Source organism: Paramormyrops kingsleyae, chromosome 10 (assembly GCF_048594095.1).
Source record: "Paramormyrops kingsleyae isolate MSU_618 chromosome 10, PKINGS_0.4, whole genome shotgun sequence".
Classification (NCBI taxonomy): domain Eukaryota; kingdom Metazoa; phylum Chordata; class Actinopteri; order Osteoglossiformes; family Mormyridae; genus Paramormyrops; species Paramormyrops kingsleyae.
In genome coordinates this window covers 14,455,499-14,474,526 of record NC_132806.1, presented here as the reverse complement: position 1 = coordinate 14,474,526, position 19,028 = coordinate 14,455,499, and the positions used below count along the sequence as shown (strand labels likewise).

The 19,028-nt window shown below is 43.8% G+C and overlaps 1 protein-coding gene across 7 annotated transcripts; it reads left to right on the top strand.

Moving 5' to 3' along the window:
* Positions 1-4,236: 4,236 nt before the first annotated feature.
* arr3b (arrestin 3b, retinal (X-arrestin)) lies at positions 4,237-18,859 on the top strand. Of its 7 annotated transcripts, none has more exons than XR_002836150.1 (16): positions 4,237-4,367; positions 5,467-5,500; positions 6,569-6,599; positions 6,976-7,036; positions 8,523-8,567; positions 9,516-9,712; positions 9,977-10,036; positions 10,147-10,223; positions 14,500-14,635; positions 14,920-15,004; positions 16,142-16,214; positions 16,824-16,961; positions 17,126-17,206; positions 17,344-17,367; positions 17,739-17,788; positions 18,056-18,626. XR_002836150.1 is itself a non-coding variant. In XM_023795021.1 (15 exons), exons 2-15 carry the CDS (start codon positions 5,493-5,495, stop codon positions 17,821-17,823), a joined length of 1,104 nt encoding a protein of 367 aa, XP_023650789.1. In that variant the 5' UTR covers positions 4,237-4,367; positions 5,467-5,492; the 3' UTR covers positions 17,824-18,626. The 7 variants fall into 7 exon arrangements, 1 of the variants encoding a protein (XP_023650789.1); XR_011993563.1 differs by having other exon boundaries at positions 17,977-18,626; XR_011993561.1 differs by adding an exon at positions 18,757-18,859 and having other exon boundaries at positions 17,344-18,599.
* Positions 18,860-19,028: the final 169 nt, after the last annotated feature.

Sequence of the window (19,028 nt, the reverse complement as noted above, 5' to 3'; positions counted from 1 at the left end):
CTTTCTGCATCTTATGCCTCGTGCCCATTCCCGGACCCCGCCCCTCCCCACCCCCTCACCTCTGCCTGCATGGAGTTTTGTCTGAAGTCAGCTGTGTAACCCTGGTTTGCTCCTATCACATCTCACAAGTCAGCAAAAAAAACACCCACATCTACACACACACACACACAAACCCCATTACACCCCAGCCAATGCAGCCCTTTGTTTTCCATCAAAACAAACTCCCTGTGTTTACTCTGATGATGTCATTGCCTTTTACAACTTCACAACCTTGTTGGTGTTTTTTTACAAGAAGTGACCTCACACTGTGAGCCCATTCCACTCTGCCTGTATCAGTGAGCCCCATACTGAAGGATACAGGCGCCGTTCGACCCCTCTGTGCGACAGCACCCCTTCAGAGGGGCTTGTGCTGCAGCTCCGAATGACAGGAATTTGCTTAGCAGGCAACTTTATCCAAAGCAAATTACAACAAATTAAAGAGAGCAGCATTCCTAAATTTAACTGTTTAAAGCGCTGTTCTGAGCTGAGAGCACACAGGGTGGAGCTCCTATTTGAAGGAGTAAGAGACTGACTGCTGTACTGAAATTTGGTAATTAAAAATGTCTGCCTCTAAAATTCGACTGAGTCTTCCCTCTTATCAGGCTAGTCAGGGGGGCTGGATAGATAGATAGATAGATAGATAGATAGATAGATAGATAGATAGATAGACAGACAGACAGACAGACAGACAGACAGACAGATAGATAGATAGATAGATAGATAGATAGATAGATAGATAGATAGATAGATAGATGGACAGACAGACACTACTTACAGAACGGTTTCAGCTCGCTTCAGTTTTCAACTTCAGAAAGGTCAGTTTCTTATAGGCGTTGCCGGCTTCAGAGTTGCCAGCTCTCACGCAACTGATGTGACAGTCATGCTTTCAGACGACTCTTAAGGCAAATCTATATTATTCAATTATAAACCTAAAATTAACTACATCAAAAGTGTTGGGGTAGTTTACAAACACTACACATTATTTACAAGGTAATAAAACTGTTACATACAGTGGGGAAAATACACTATATTGCCAAAAGTATTGGGACACCCCTCAAAATCATTGAAGTCAGGTGTTTTAATAACTACCATAGCCACAGATGTATAAAATCAAGCACCTAGGCATGCAGACTGCTTCTACAAACATTTGTGAAAGAATGGGTTGCTCTCAGGAGATCAGTGAATTCAAGCGTGGTACGGTGATAGGATGCCACCTGTGTAGTAAGTCCATTCGTGAAATTTCCTCGCTACTAAATATTCCACGGTCAGCTGTTAATGATGTTATAAGAAAGTGGAAGCGAATGGGAACAAGAGCAACTCAGCCACGAAGTGGGAGGCCATGTAAAATAACAGAGCAGGAACACTGCATGCTGAGGTGCACAGTGTGCAGAAGTCAGCAACTGTCTGCAGAGTCAGTAGCTACAGCCTTCAGATTAGCTCAAGAACAGTGCGTAGGGAACTTCATGGAATGGGTTTCCATGGGTGAGCAGCTGCGTCCAAGCTTTACATGACCAAATGCAATGCAAAGTCTCGGATGCAGTGATGTAAAGAATGCCGCCACTGGACTCTAAAGCAGTGGAGACGTGTTCTCTGGAGTGACGAACCACGCTTCTGACCGCATTGTGCCAAGTGTAAAGTTTGGTGGAGGGGGGATTATGGTGTGGGGTTGTTTTTCAGGCATTAGGCTTGGCCCCTTGCATCCTGCTTTGTGGGAACAGTTTAGGGATGCCCCCTTCCTGTTCCAACATAACTGTACACCAGTACACAAAGCAAGGTCCATAAGGACATGGATGAGCAAGTCTGGTGTGGAGGAACTTTACTTGACTGCATAGAGCCCTGACCTCATCCTGATAGAACACTTTTGGGATGAATTAGAGTGGAGACTGTGAGCCAGGCCTTCTTTTCCAACATCAGTGCCTGACCTCACAAATGCTCTCCTGGAAGAATGGTCAAAAATTCCCATAAACACACTCCTTAACCTTGCAGACAGTCTTCCTAGAAGAGCTGAAGCTGTTATAGCTGCAAAGGTTGGCCAACTCCATATTAAAGCCTATGTATTAAGAATGGGATGTCATTAAAGTTCATGTGTGTGTAAAGGCAGGTGTCCCAATACTTTTGGCAATATAGTGTAAGTATTTTTCTCAGTAAATATACTTCAAATGGGGCTATTGACATGAAGTTTACACCAGATGTCAGTAACAACCAGAGTAATTCACACATACAAAGAAATCAAAACAAATAAGTCCATAAATTATGTGTAATAAAGCGAAATGACACAGGGAATAAGTAAAGGAGCTGCAAAAAGGCAGGAAAAACCAAGAAACCAGCTGAAATCTGTCAGTATTTAGAAAGCAATCCTGCCCTCTATCAGTGCAAACTGATATCAGCTGGTTTAGTCCTAATTGATGGCCTATAAAAAGGTTTCTCATTACCAAGAAGCATCTCATGATCACATCTGGTGTAAACTTCATGTCAATAGCCCCATCAGAAATATATTTACTGAGAAAAATGTTAACGCCTTCAATACTCATTTTCCCAACTGTACATGTAAATGCATGTGTATATGTGTACAGACTTGTCTCAGATTGAAAGTCATACTTCAATCAGCTGACCAAAGTTGGCAACCCTGTGAGTTTGGAGAACGACAGTAACGTCAAAAACAGAAGCATTTGTAAAGTTTAAGTACTTTTTGACTACTTTTTTAAGTAGGAGGTTTGAAATTTTAAGGTTCCAAGTTATTGGGAATGCATTGATACTGCGCGATACTACTAATATTGAATCATATATCGAATATGCCTTTTTTTACTTCAGAAAATCCATGCATATTGACGCAGAACACCGGTATCTCTATGCATTTCAACCAATCAGATGGCGGTGGTGCAGCCAGGACAGATTGGTCTTGTTTTTGGCACTGCTAGTAAGCAGAACCATATCAGCGCAGTTACAATTTGGGTACGTGGTTGGATAATTTACAATGGAAAACCATCATTACGTGGTATGGCTCAGGTATGGCTTGGTTCCTGGTGGCAGTGGAAACACATCTACACTTTAGGTCTCTCTCAAGTTAAAAATAACCTCTGTGGGGGACTGATCAAGGTGAAGACCAGGGCCGTGTCAAACTGACTGTGGCAAAATTTGCTTGCTCATCTCAAAACCTCAGGCATGCTGTGTCTGTGATGTTTCTCTCTGACTGAGAGCACATCTGTCTGACCATCAGCGGGAGTGGATCATGGACAGCAGCACAATTCATAAACAAATAAACTGCAGTCTGTGGCTCACTGTGGGTTAGGATGCTGTGCCTGTGATCAGAAGGTTGCTGGTTTGAATCCCATACAGAGTAGTGTCACTACTGGGGCCCTCAGCTTCAATTGTTCTAGGGACTGGGTGACCCTCCCTTCTCAAATGTAAGTTGCTTATGATGAAAGCATTTAATGCATGAAATGCAACATATTTTCTTGAAAAATTAGAAGTTAGTTTATATATATATTATACTATGTTATGTATGTTTCGACAGCCTTCTCCCTGCAGTGGTGCGGCAGTTCCCCCAGTGGAGGGCAGAGGATTTGCAGCTCATGCTCAGCTGAAAGACAGATGGGTCATGCGAAAACAGCCCCTGTAGAGGTTGTCACATGATCCTTTCTGCGGCCTCCGTCTGACTGTGGCACATCTCTAAGCCCAGGCGGTGACGGCAAGCGGCTTTTGTGGTTTTGCGTTTGTATGATGTGGCGCTCTGGAGAGTTAAACTAGAATTGAACTAGAATGAGTAAAAGTAGTCAGTTAGTTATCTAATCAAAGGCTGTTAATCTGGGCCAAAGCAACATAGAATCACAAAGAGTGCTGAGGTGCAGCTTAAGAGATCGAGGCTCTGAGGCCGGCGTGACGCGGCCTGGGGAGGCGCCGGCATCCCAGCCCATCCAGATCGAGGCTCTGAGGCCGGCGTGATGCGGCCTGGGGAGGCGCTGGCATCCCAGCCATGCTGGAGGCTGCCACACTGGTGTCACCGCAAGGGATACAGCCCATTCCAATAAACACAGCTTTGGCTAAGGCCCTCAGTCTCTGCCTTCTGACACACACACACACACACATGCATACGTTTCTATTTCCGTAACCCTAATCCTCCTGTGCCCCCTATTGATCTTATTTTTAAACTCACTTGTGGGCTGATAGGACGGTGGGCAAAGAACAGCAGGGGGGCAGGGGGAGGGATAGGAAGGCTATAAAGGCAGAGTGGAGGCCTGTTCTGGGGAGCACACCCCCTGGTCACAAAGAACTTGCTCGCTGCGTGTGGATCTGTCATACTACTGGAGTGACAGCACGTCGGGGCAGAGGTAGGTGTGAGATTCTCAAAGTGGTGTGAAATGAGGGGCCTTGGTGGGAGTAGGTGAGGCGTCTGGCTGCGTGCTAATGGCAGGGTGGTAAAGGGTGGGTGCTAATGAAAGAGTGCTAAATGGCTATGTGCTAAAGGTGGGATGCTGATGGCAGAGTGATAAAGGCTGTATGTCAATAGCAGGGTGCTAAAGCCTGTGTGCTAATGGCAGAGTGCTAATGTCGGTGTGCTAAAGACAGAGTTAATGAAAAAGAGCTAACGCCTACATGCTAATGAAAGAATGCTAATGGCAGGGTGCTAAAGGCTGTGTACTAATGGCTGCATGCTAAAGGCAGGTGCTAAAGGCTGTGTGCTAATGGATGCATGCTAAAGGCAGGGTGCTAAAGGCTATGTGATAATGGCTATGTGCTAAAGGCAGGGTGCTAATGTAATGTGTCAATAGCTGAGTGATAAAGGCTGCGTGGTAATGCCAGCATGGTAAAGGCTGCATGCTAATGGCAGAGTGCTAATGCCTATTTGCTAATGGCAGAATGATAATGAAACATTGGTATGGGTATAGCATGACAGCAGTACTAGCTCTCCCCAGCAGACAAATAAACACGCCCTACTAACATGCGCACATGCAAATAGTTATATCACACAAAAAACCCATTGTGTCATTACACAATTGTGGAGGGATTTTAACATCCATCTTATACACACAGCTGCATGCCACACTACAACCACATCCATGTTATCCTCTACAACTCCATCTGAAGTTCCAGTCAGATTCCTCTCATATTTACAGGTGCATCTCTTACCCATCATGGTTTAATCTCCTACTCCATACAGCCGCAGCTTCACCGGCCACATTATCCTTCCAGGTGTATAAAATTCAGAAACATTCTGGAGTTTTCCATCACTATTAAGATCAGAACAGACTTACAGGTAGTTTGTTTATAGGTATCATTTTACCTTCTCTGGCCCCCATGACTCAAAATTAATGGAAGGTTCCTTCCTAGTTTGGGGTGCGTTTCGGTCTTCTGCCATCTTCTGCCATCTGGTGCCATCTTCTGCCATCTTCTGCCATCTGGTGCTCACTCTTGCTGGGTTTTTTACAGGAATCTCCAGCCCATGAAACACAGCAATGGCTAAGTAAGTCCAAGCCTTGGTCTTATTTCTTAAGAATGGGAACAGAACTCTTCAGTTTGACCTGAGCATAGTATATTAACATGTTTTTCTGGGTAGGCTGGATTAGGTCTTATTTAATGTGATTCAGAAGACAACAAAAAATCCTTAACCTGCCTATTTACCAAAACACACAACAAATTTAATTCCTCACAGGTCAAATACATTGATTATAAACCCAACGAGGAAATACACACAACAAACTGAAGAACCATTACTGTCACAGCTACGCAAAATAATAAATAAACCAAATTTAATAAGTGCGTTAAATAATCCAAATAATCCAGAAACAACATCATTTCATGAATGATTTTACTTAGTGGCCTGAAATCATTAAGATCATAGTAATTGACGTGGTTCCTCTGGAATCTTCAGCATTGAATATCAGCATTCTGTCCCGTCTTTTCCTTCTCAAGAATAACCAGCAGGGGGAGCCCACCATCAATTTTACTGGTTGCCTTTCATTGAGTCGGTACTCTGTAACTCTAATATGTGTATCAGAAGCTGCAAAAGTGAGACCTCTTTAAGAATACGCCCCAGAAAGTTAACAATCAATTAGTCTGCTATGATGAGAAGGGTGTACTCAGCCATCATCCACTGAAGTGAAAGCACAGTGACACAGAGAAGCATGCCCTGCTTTTGTGTATCTGGCCACCCATTGGTGTAGCACGGCTTTCTGCAACAGGCAGTGCTTTCATTAAGAAAAAGAGCTCATGAACAAAATTACACGCAGATATATCCCAGCGTGTTGCCTCCAGAAAGCATGGTTATCAACCATCCTGCCATGATCAGCAACCACAGCCTCCAGCCTACATAATCTCTCCATGGTCACCAACCTCCATCATCACCCTTCATCATCTCTCCATAGTCACCAACCCAACCTCCATCATCACCCTTCATCATATCTCCATGGTCACCAAACTCTCCAGCCTTCAGTATCTTTTTCTGAATCAATGGTGATATGTGATTGAGTGACTAACAAAAGAGATCCCAACATCCACCCACCTAACAGTCTCCTTTTTGCCGTCTCTGTAGGGTCTTCAGGAAAAGGAGTGTCAACGGGTCGGTATGGAAATTCTAGTCATATCATGAATGCTTACTGTACTACACATCTTCAGCCTTATGAATAACCATCTAGCCATATTAGTGTCTTGTTTGGCATGCACGTAATTTTAACTTAATATCTTCAAATTGTCCCATCTGTACACCTCAGCATTTACTGATATAAGTAAGGTCTACAGTAATTTCCTCTCTGGATAGTAAAACCTGAAAACTTCTGATCAAAGTCCAATTGCTTACCAGCCTGCCTGCAAAACAGATGCAGAAAGTGTAAGAGGCTGTTGTTTCCCAGCCCAATAAAACACACACACAGCTACAGTCCGCTGAGCTGATTCACTCTGAACCAGGTCATAACTACTACTCCTTTCTCCTTCTTCTCCCAGATCTCCCTCTACCTGGGCAGGAGGGACTTTGTGGACCGTATAGACACAGTGGACACTGTGGGTGAGTCCTCACTGGCTTTTCTTCTAGTTCTATAAATGTTACAGTACCAGTCAAAAGTGTAGACATGCCAAATCGCCTACAAAGGAGTGTGACAGACTGTTGCATCACATAACCTGGCCACCTGACCTAAACACTGTAGAAATAGTATTGGAGGAGTTTGAACAGAGAGTGAAGGGAAAGCGGCCAATAAGTGTTCAGCATATGTGGGAACTCCTTCAGAGCAGCTGGAAAAGCATCCCAGGAGGCCACCTCATGAAACTGGCGTAGAGGGGAAAGTAGGGTCAGCCAATCCCTGGAGCAATTGGAGTTAAGGTCCTGGCTGAAGGGCCCAATGATGGCATCACTCTGCTGACCATTGATTTGAATGACCAATCTTCTGAGTCCCAACCCACAGAGCTGCCCCCCAACAAGTCAAATCTTTCTTTGATTATTACTTTTTTGATCAGTGCATAATTCCATATACAGCTCTGGAAAAAATGAAGGGTACATGCCTGTGTAAAATATACATATTTTTTTTGCAAACTACGGCCTGGTTCTTCTCTGTTTCTCATGAATGAGGGGCTTCTTCCTTGCTTTATGGGGCTTCAGTCCTGCTTCTAGGACCCAGTTATGAATTGTCCTAGCAGTGCATTTTCCATCTGCACTTAATCTTCTCCATTCCTTTTGAAGGGCACTTGATGTGATCATCTGATTTATGAGGCACTGTCAGGTAAGTTAACGATCATCTCTGGCATTAGAAAGTCGCTTCTGCCTTCTGCCTGGCTGGTCTCTGGTCGTTCCCAGTGTCTGCTGTTGTACCTTGTTCTTGTGTGCTGCTGTCTTTCAGTCTGGAAGAAACCTGCTGCTCAGTGTGTCCTTCTGCCAGCAGAAGCAGGATTACACCAGGATTCAAAACTGCAGATTTTTAAAAAATATGGAGTGGTCTCGTCATTTTTTTTCCACAGCTGTATGTTTTTTACATATAGTTTTGATGTCTATATAATTATTCTAAGATGCAAAGTATAGTAAAAATAAACTTTTCTGTGTGTTGGTGTGTCCAAACTTTAGACTGGTACTGTACTTGTTATTGCATCACAGTCTGTTCTTTTTTTTATTAACAAATCTTAGCACTGCCATGTGTAAGACAGACAAAGTCATTTTTATTTCATCTGCATAAAAATGTTGTTTCCACCATATGCATCTGTAGAATCTGATGACCTTTAATAGCTTAACCTCCGCTTGGATCCCAGAGTCAAGACAGACTGAATTCAAATCCACTGCTATTTGATTAGTCCATTTGGTCAGTTTCTTTATCTACATCTAATCATGTGACCACCCGAAGCCAGTCCTTTGTACTTTCCCATAACTCCCCGTGCTGTAGTAAGCAAGGATGGCAGAGTACTGCACCAGTGACTCGGACGTGGTACTGGATAAGATTGCCTTCTGCTTGCATCCTCTTTCTGTTGAGGATGGTGTCTGACTCTGGCTTCTCTCCCCCCTCTGACAGATGGGGTGGTAAAGGTGGACCCAGCAGAGCTGAAAGGGAGAAAAGGTATGACAGGCAGTGAGGAAGAAACCCGGAGGAGACCCGGGTTGCATGATGTATAGTTAAATATGTGCTCCTGCAAAGCAGCTCGTTTGCCAGCTGGCACAGTGACAGCTAATGACATTCAGAGCTCACTTGGTCAGTGATCACTGCTGTTGCACTGAAGGACCAGAGTTCAAGTCCTGTGGTTGGCAGAGTGAAATCACTACTGAGCCCTTGAGCAAGGCCCTTAACCGCAAATACTTCACAGACTGACTGACCGACCCTGCTTTCTCAATTGTCTGTTGCTTTTAATGAAAACGTCTGTTACATTACATTTAAATGTAATTATGCATAGTGAAACTGCAGGCTCAGCTGTTTAACTGCTTTACCCCACTCTAGCCTGATGCTTTACTCCCACCAGAAAGCCCAAGGTACAGCTGTATGACCTCTGGTTCCCCCTAGTGTGGATACAGCTGTATAACCTCTGGTTCCCTCTGTAGACTGAGAACAGCCATATGACCTCTGGCTCCCTCTAGTGTGGGTATAGCTGTTTGACCTCTGGCTCCCTCTGTAGTCTCAGCACAGCAGTATGACCCCTGGCTCCTTCTAGTGTGGGTACTGCTGTATGACCTCTGATTCCCTCTAGTGTGGGTACTGCTGTATGACCTCTGGCTCCCTCTAGTGTGGGTACTGCTGTATGACCTCTGATTCCCTCTAGTGTGGGTGCAGCTATGTGACCTCTGGCTCCCTCTGTAGTCTCAGCACAGCTGTATGACCTCTGGCTCCCTCTAGTGTGGGTACTGCTGTATGACCTCTGGCTCCCTCTAGTGTGGGTACTGCTATATGACCTCTGGCTCCCTCTAGTGTGGGTACTGCTGTATGACCTCTGATTCCCTCTAGTGTGGGTATAGCTATGTGACCTCTGGCTCCCTCTAGTGTGGGTACAGCTATATGACCCCTGGCTCCTTCTAGTATTGGTACAGCTGGCTTGTGCTTTCCGCTATGGCCGAGATGACCTGGATGTGATCGACCTCTCCTTCAAGAGACACATTTGGAGCCAAACGATTCAGGTCTACCCTGCGACGGGTGAGGCTGATCTGGCTACCACACCTACTCAGGAGATCCTGGTGAAGAAGGCTGGGGACCAGGGACACCCCTTCACCTTCACAGTACCTCTTCTTTCCTCCTTCTTATCTTATAGTCATTCTTCGCTGTTTATCAGTCACTGTTAATTTTTGGTTCTTTAACTGAAATCCATACATGAAGCCAAGTCCAAGAAAACAGTTTCTCCTGCCAAGACACAATTCTCTAATCAGCCCACTGCTTGACAAATAGCCAAACAACATGGGTCAACTGCTAGACACTAATGACCCATAACACAGTTTTTTTATCAGAAGACAAATAACACAAACTGTTGTTTCTCTGTTTTTCAGCTTCCAAAAGATCTGCCCTGCTCTGTTTCTATTCAGCCTGCAGCACGGCATGCTGGGAAGGTAAGCACCCCCAACGCTCTGGGTGCTGTCTTGCTCACTGACTGACATGGGCCCTGACCAAGTGATTTCCACAAGATGAAAACTGACAGCCTTTATTCCTATTGCTCCAGCCTTGTGGCGTGGACTTTGAGGTCAAGGCGTACATTGGAAATGAGCAGGATGGCCTGAAAGAGAAAGAGGACAACATGTAGGTAAACCTAAGACAAGCCGTAGCCTTGGTAGAGGGTTGTAGAGCCTGCATGGACAACCAGCAGAAAATGGTTCATGAAGCTTCATTTGGCCATTATGCCCTTTCATTCTCCCTCCCTCACCTTCTCGGGTTCTCAAGTTCAAGTTCCACAGATTTTTTCACTTCATTTGGCATCAACACGTCTCTGTCTGCAGGATTTTTGATCAAACTCTGGATCTACACTGTGATGGGCAGGAGGCTGGGTAGTACTGTGTGGTCATGAAGGGGTAGTGAAGGGGTACTAAACGCCAGTGTTTGGAGTTTTATGTTATTGCAAAGGTGTTACTCATTAAAAATCACCCAATGATGCTCGTCAATGAACTTTTTAACTCAGAGCAGCTATTTTAGAACTATAATTTGGATTTCAATTTATTACTACATGGAATTAATGCTTTACTTAAAACTACTGGTTGTTTCTAATGTGACATATTTTTTGTATAAGTAATTTATTTTTGTTATAAATCGCCAATATTTTTACTGAATTAAGCAAGTGTCCCAAAATATTCTGTGAGCACAAAACGGTGAGATCAGCAGTCTTGGATCTGGGAAAAGAATCTAGGTTTGTCTTAGTGCCTGAACTCATTTGGGGCTCTCCACAAAGATAAGATTAGCTTCTAAAGGCAAGGACACGTCTAAGTGTTCTTCGACAAGACTTGGACTTTACTTAGACCTAACAAACTTAATGGGACCATATTAAAAACAACCAGTCAGTCCATTTCAAAGGTCCACAAAGTGTGGAGAACAGTGACCACAAGTAAGGGAGAAAGACAAGGTGCGAATGACATAAAAGCAGCATAACCAAGGGTGTATGCTTCATATTAACACTGGGGGTTCAGGGGTGTGACATCACATCGCATTATAGGGCGATTCTGTAGTTAAGCTAAATACAATCCATATTTGTGAACTATTACTGTTACAATTATATGTTAAGTGAAAATCTTTCCATTTTCACTGATATTCACTAAAATGACAGATTAAGTGTGGTAATTTTCCACATTATATATTTGCATGAATTATTAAAATTATGCACAAATCACGAGACTTCTCCACGACTGTCAGGCAATGCGCTGTGGAAAAACGACCTCACTTCTGGCTCCACTATAATGCCCCTGTCACTCTCCTGCACCCTGTCTTCTCTTACAAACCAGTCCTGACTTTCCACAAACAACACACATAAAATAGCAAGTAGGAGATCTTCTCTTAGAGACCCATAAATATAAATATAGGGGATTTACTGGATCTCTTCTTAGTGATAAATGGGACTTTCTGCCAGCACTGTTTATGAACGGAATGATTCTGAGTTTCTAGTAACTGAGTAACTTTATGGCGTTTTCCATGTACATGCCAGGTCTGGCCCTGTTTTTTAATAGACATCTTATTCATTCTTATGCCCTGACAGCAAACACAGTGGGATGAGAATTGTGACTGACACAAAGGCTATTTATCACTGCGATATTATGCTATTTGTGCTATTGTTACAGCGGGGCATGACAACAGAGGGAGAATCTACATAGCAGCTTTCAAACAGGGTTTTATTAACCCATATGGAACACAAAGGGAGAAGCAGGAAACAAAGAAACCACAAGGGGTCAAAACGAGTAGGCAGGAGCAAGAACTAAACTATAACAAACCGATTGTAAACTAACACTAAAAGATACAACTAAGATGACACAGCAATAAGACATGTGGGGACCAAGCAAAGAGCAGAACACTAAAAAGACAGAAACTAACGTGCAATGAGCAACCAAGAAACAGAACAAAGGCAAGTACTTGAATAAACTGATAATGAGGGACAGATGAGAACCATAACCAATTAACCAATCACTAAGGACTCAGGGTGACAAGGAACAGCTGGGGTACGTTTACAATCAGAGGTCCAAATTCATTCATTCATTTTCCAAACTGCTTATCCTTCTGGGTTGCAGGGGGTCCAGAGCCTATTCCAGAAGCTATGGGCACAAGGCAGGAAACAACCCAGGACGGGGGGGGTCACCCCATCGCAGGGCACACTCACACATGCACACCTAATTTAGTAACTTCAATTGGCCTCAGCATGTCTTTGGACTGTGGGGGGAAACCGGAGTACCCGGAGGAAACCCCACAACGACATGGGGAGAACATGCAAACTCCACACACATGTAATGTAGACGGAGACGCGAACCCTGGTCCTAGGGGTGCAAGGCAACAGTGCACTGCACCACCGTGCCACCCCCTCAGAGGTCCAAATACCAAGGAAAATTAAAACAAGGAAAACTAAACATACTACAAACAGGGAACGGAGAGCAAAAACAAAGGACTGTAACTGAAATACGGGAACACATAATAAACCAAGAAAACACACACAAAAAAAGTGAAATAACAGCTAGTTGCTCACAATGAAAGGGGAATCTGGACAACAGCTAACCGCTTAGCCTGTTAAGCCATGGGGCGGCCAGGGAAACAGGGAAACACTAGGAGTGAAGGATCTGGGACGGCCAGCGACACCTGCTGGCTAAACAGGGAACATACATAACAAAGAGGCAGCACGGACCGATCCTGACATCTATGCTATTAACTAACCAAGTTAGTTCCAGCACAATCAAATAAGACAATCTTTATAAAAATTGTTCGACACTAGACGATTAAATTCCACCATTTCACATAATCTTTTATTGATTAACTGTTGGTTATGAGTTAAGTTTATAAAGCTGCACTGTGCTTTTCCGCCCACCACTCTCTACGTCTAATGTCTCCAGGGGCCAAATTTGGTCAGCTGGTTGGAGTGAAATTTTCAATTCAAGAGAAGTATGCACACACATGCACACGCTTGTACTTGTGGGCCACAGTTTCATGACCTTGTAAATAGTCTGAAAGGTTTGCAAACTACCCCAAAGCATCTGTCATAGCTAATTTTAGGTTTATAATGAAATAATACAGATTTGCTGTAAGATTTCTTGTGTGAGTATGAGAGTCTGAAAGGTGTCATGCCAGATGCGTGACAGTCTCTTTGCTTGCAGGTCTGGCTTTGGAAACACACCCTGGAGCAGAAATTTAGACTAAACCATTTTAATGGAGGGTAGGGGTTCTCTAGGTGATAACATAATTTAAATTATGTGTAAATTTATCATGTATATTTTTTTTAATAAACCAAGCATTATTTTATATATGATGTTATTGAAGGAGATACCCCCACATCTCAGCTTTGGAGGGGGGGGGGGGGGTGGTGTCCACAAGTCCCATCCTAAATCTACGCCTAGAAGTGTAACAACATATTGCCAAGAATATATGATTAAAAATACATACAACTGTAAAGACCCAAGTTTCACTGGCCCAGCCCAGCACAGCACCCCCTCTGGTTCTCTTTCACGGTTAGGGCTGCACTGTCTGCGTTAGGGACACCCCCGGACATGGCCTTGTCTTTACAATGTTATTATGGTCGGTGTATGGCAGTCCGGGCCTCCCTTCGGGACTGAAAATATGAGGAATGTTCTGCTCTGTGCTCATTTTTCTCCAGCTGGACCATGAACTGTTACCATGGTGATGTTCTGGCTGTTTTCATGTTTTTATGTTTTCATACTAATTGGACACTTAGTGGCATGGTTCTCTTTCCCAGCAGTCCAGTGTGCAGTGAGATCGTCGCCCTTCTCCGTCTGCCTGTTGTTGCGTTCCAGTGTTTACCCAAGAAATTCTCTGTGATCAGGATTCTCTTTATCACCAGGCCTAGAAAAGTCATGGGGTGCATAATGGATGCCCCTCCCTTTTCAAAATATACCGCCCCCCCCACCACATCTCTAAACTGGACCACTCATATAATTAATTAATTTCACTCATATAATATGGGTTCCGGTCCAAAACACAATTTAGTCTGAACTACATGATTGCAAATTTTATCATGAGGAAAACCCCCTCCCCCTGCAGCTGGCAATTTATATTTTGGAGAACCCCCACCCAAACATATGACCCCCACTAACTCCCTTGAAATACTTTTACATCTACATCACTGATTATAATACATGCCTCCACAATGAACCAGGAGCTAAATTCTCTCTCTCTCTCTCTCTCTCTCTCTCTTCTTTCCTTTCTTCCAAACCTGCCTGAATTTCTCTCTCTTCCCCTTTCTCTTCTTTCTCTCTACTTCTCACTTCTTCTGTCTCTCTCTCTCCCTCTTTTCTTCCTCTCTTCTCCCCCCCCCCCCCCCCTTTTTTTCCCTTGGTCCTCTCTGTCTCCCTCTCCTTCTGTCTTTCCACTGCTGCAGAGATAGCTGCAGCTTCATCATTCGTAAGATCCAATACGCCCCGAGCCGGACCAGCGCGGGACCCAGGGCCAGCATCAAAAAGAGGTTCCTGATGTGCACCAAGGCCGTGTTCCTGGAAGCGTCTCTGGATAAGGAGGTACGTCATCCTGCCTGATGGCCCTGCAGACGCTCCTGCAGGGGACCTTGTGTTCTGACTTCCACGCAGTGCTCGGCTCTAGCAGGCTCCCAAATGCTCATTAGTGAATTGAGCGCCCCCGATGGCAATGACAGCACACTGCACACAGACTGCTTCAGGTGTTAGAGATTGAAAGACATTCAAAAAAGTCCCTTAATGGGACTGCTGGTTTACAGAAATCATTCCGGCTTCCTGTGTCTTCATAATAGCACTGAGTGCAGGTTTCCTGTGTCCAACAATACCAGGTCTACTGCCATGGTGAGCCAATCTCCATCACAGTGAAAATCAACAACAACACCGGCAAGGTAGTGAAGAAAATCAGAATAACCAGTGAGTATGAAATGGTGAAAGAACCAGGCGAAGGAGCAGAAAGATCAATGTTTCTGTCACAACATGTACCAGAATGAATGGGAATCTATTCAATAATACAACACCAGTCAAAGGTTTTTGCACATCACAGATTTTTACCACATTTAAATTTATTTCATAAACTGCAGATTTTTTGTTCTTGTTAAGCATTGAAAAGTTGAATCAACAAGTATAAATGAAAATCAAATAAAACAAGTTTCCTTTATATCATGGAAAGAGAATGTAACACTGCATGTCTGACATCCTGTTGGTTGTGTGATGATGGCATAGTCAAATTCTAGACTGTCCTTTAACTTTAAACGCACTAGTTAATTGTTTCATCCCATAAAACACAGAAGTATTTAATGTCCCTTGTAGAAAGAATCCCTCAAATTTTCTCTGCCATTATTACTTGCTAGAGATGGTTACTCTGATGAATAAAAGGTATGACATTTTCTTGCTAAAAAGATACTCAGATGGTGAACATACTGTAAATTGAGTTGAGTATATTTTTAGTAAATGTTAAGTATATCTTTAGTAAATGTTAGGTGAGTAACATTTACATGTAGAAAATCTCAGTGTGTGCAAAGCTTTTCACTGGTAGTGTTTATGATTTTCTAACCTTAACTCTAAAACCTAAATCCTAAGGTGAAGCTGAGTGAGGCAGAAATAAAATAAATCTGTTTTGTGCCTTAATTTAGCGCAGGACCTGTAAGTGTGTTAATCCCGTTCATTGCTCATAAATTCGAAACATGGTGAGCATGATTATTTTTACATTTTTACCATTACAGGCAGGTCTTGACTGACGTAAGTAATCTGTTCCACAAACAAGTCAATTTTTTCAAGGCGGATTTACTTCCCCATACCATTCAGGACATCTTATACAAATGAAAAAATAACATGTAAATTTACGTAGAGGCATATGTGGCCCTTTTGCGTAAACTCTATGACTCTCAAACTTTTTTTTGCATAAGACGATTTTACGTAAGTCAAGCGCAACCTGTATACTTCAAAAGCACACCATATATATTTACTCATGCGTGTGTACATGCATGTGTGTGTACATGCATGTGTGTGTTCAGCTGTGAGCATGACATGCCGCATCCTCTGTCAATACAGTTGATCAGACCACAGATGTCCTGCTGTACTCCGCAGACAAATACACCACATCGATCCTGTATGAGGAATTTGCGTAAGTGGCATCCAGATCATTCCGGAAAGCGTTATGGGGGCGGGACTTCCACTGCGGGAATCAAAAACCAAAAACAACACCGATCAACCACAGGGCATCCTTAAACCACAAGACATATGAGTCAGAAAGCATGTCACAGGGTGAGGAACGCCCTAGGTATGAAGGCATTCCATTAAAGGTCACATACATACAACTGACTGCCTTCCTGTCTTTTAATTGACTCCACAGTGAGGGGGGGCTGGGAGGATTTGGCCCCAAAATTATAAGTCCACCATTTCATAAGCTTGACCTGCCTACCCTGTCTGAGGGAAAATCTGGTCTGTAGATTTATCCATCAGCAGCACCCCCCCCCCAGGCCCCCTAGCTGATCCTGCGGGCCACCCACCAATTCAATTAGAATTAGTTCATTCTTAGCGGACACTAAAAAGCAAGGTTAGCAAGATTGTTGGAGCGACTGGGGGTTAAGGGCCCTGCTCAAGGGCCCAACAGTGAAATTGCTCTGCAGACTCTAAGATTTGAACCAGCAACCTGCTGACCCACAAGCCGCTCCCCACACAATTCAAAGCTGGAGCAGGGCCTGGAATTAAAATAAAATGCCATTTGTCACAGAGACCAAGTCCACGGCAACACAACTTTCGAGAAGGTTTATCAAGTAACTCCTCTTCTGGGCAACAACAAAGACAAGCTTGGCTTGGCCCTAGATGGCAAACTGAAGGACGAGGACACCGACCTGGCCTCTACCACGCTGTGAGACACTCACCTTTCATACCCTCAGATAGAACTGAACTGAATGTCAGTTAAAAAGGATTTTGTTTATTGTGTGTTCTGTTCTAACGTCACTGCATGCTCTTGGAGGGAGTGACACACGAGAATGAAATGCTCACCTTTGTGCCTCTCTGCTCCTCTCACAGCCAAACGGCCTGGCATGGATAAAGAGATCCTAGGAATCCTGGTGTCCTACAAAATCAAGACCATCCTCATGGTGTCTCGAGGTGGGTGAGTAACACATTCAGAAACACCTGAAATAACCAATGCTTACTGACAGCCTGCATCTCATGGCCTTGTCGTGATGTACAGTCTGTGGGGGTCCTTCTCTAAACACACTTTTCTGTCATCTTTATATCCACAGCCTCTTGGGAGACCTCACAGCAAGGTAAAGCATAGTGTTCATCACAAAGCACACAATGGGCAATCAGCTGTGTGAAAATCAGGACACGAGTATGTTGTTGAGCTCACATGGTATTACACTAATATGATGTCACATGACATTATAGTCACATAGTTTTGCATCCATCTAATGTTATGGTCACATGGTGTTACACTTCTATTACATTATGGTTATATGGTGTTGCGCTCATATGATGTATATTGGACTGTAACACGCATGCAGTGTTACAGTCACATGGTTTTCAGTTCACCTGGTGTTACACTCGACTGGTGTTACTGTCACCTGGTGTTACACTCGACTGGTGTTACTGTCACCTGGTGCTGGGCTTACAGGTTCTATCTTCCTTGTCCAATCAGAGATGTGAGTGTGGAGCTACCCCTTGTCCCGATGTCCCCCAAACCAGCAGGTGAGAATCTCTCTTGTGAAAATCAGGGAACCTGAACATGGATGTGCTTTCAACTGAATAAACAAAATGTCTTTGAAATAAAGTATATACTGAACGAGAAATACTGTGTTAGTGTAGCATAATAGCACTGAGTGCAGAGTGTTCTTTTTCATTCAGGCTAAAAGTGTTTCTGTTTTGTTATTGTGCAGATGCTTTTTGTCTGCTGCTCAGCTATTGCTAGTGGTAACCATGTGCTCTCTCTCTCTCACTGCTGATCACTGCATGAAGATATGTAAGTAAAAATTCCATATATGGCAAAGCTGTCACACCAACGATGAAGACATTGACGACACAAGGCATCAGGATATCAGCACACCTGACAGCCGTATAGCATAGCATGATTGGGCATCTTAAGTCATAATAATATGACGAGTATTTTATGAAGAGCAAGGAGACTGCAGAAGACATAGCTGCCCCCTCCTGTGTGAGCCTCACATGACACGGGGGGAGCTGGAGTGTGGCCATCTTCACTCTAACCTTCAGGCACAGGGAGCTTAGAAAATTGAAGACAACAGATGGAGAAATGCACATCAAACTGCAGAAGCAAAAGAAGAGCCAGACACCAAGCGGGGGGCAGGCAGAACGCCGGGCAGTACTGAGAAATGAAAGCAGCCACACACCCTACGACAGGGCTGCCAATTCTCACGCATCTGGCGTGATACTCCTGCTCTCTGGCTCTCATGCTCAAATCTATATCATTCAATTACAAACCTAAAATTAGCGACGTCAAAAGTGTTGGGGTCATTTACAAACCCTGCCGACTGTTTTCAAGGTAATAAAACTGTTACATACATGTAAATGCGTGTGCATGTGTGTGCAGATATGTTTCGAACTGAAAATCTCACCCCAACCAGCTGACCAAAGTCGGTAAACGTGCCAAGGCAGAACGTAACCAAGCCACATCTGTTACTCTCATTCTCACCTGACAGATACAAACAGCCAACACTGTTTCCTGTACAGCAGGTGGAAAGCTGCAGTCCGGTAGGGCCAGTTTCTCCAGAGCTGTTCAGACACTGAGTGTTGATTTTCTAGTGCAGACTGAAACTCAACATGAAAAGCATACTGACTGTATAATTCAAAACAAGGACCGTGGTGAAGGCACTCAAATATTTATCAAAAATATCAACCAAAAAGGTATGCCATGTAAATATGCCTTGTACATCTATGAATCGTGTGTTAAATAACTGTGTTGTGGATTTAA

Bases quoted from the DNA above. Each gene is read 5' to 3' on its own strand.
- arr3b (XM_023795021.1), top strand. The intron at 7,037-8,522 runs GTGAGTCCTCAC...CCCCTCTGACAG, and splicing joins AGACACAGTGGACACTGTGG to ATGGGGTGGTAAAGGTGGAC. The intron at 15,005-16,141 runs GTGAGTATGAAA...CTGTCAATACAG, and splicing joins GAAGAAAATCAGAATAACCA to TTGATCAGACCACAGATGTC.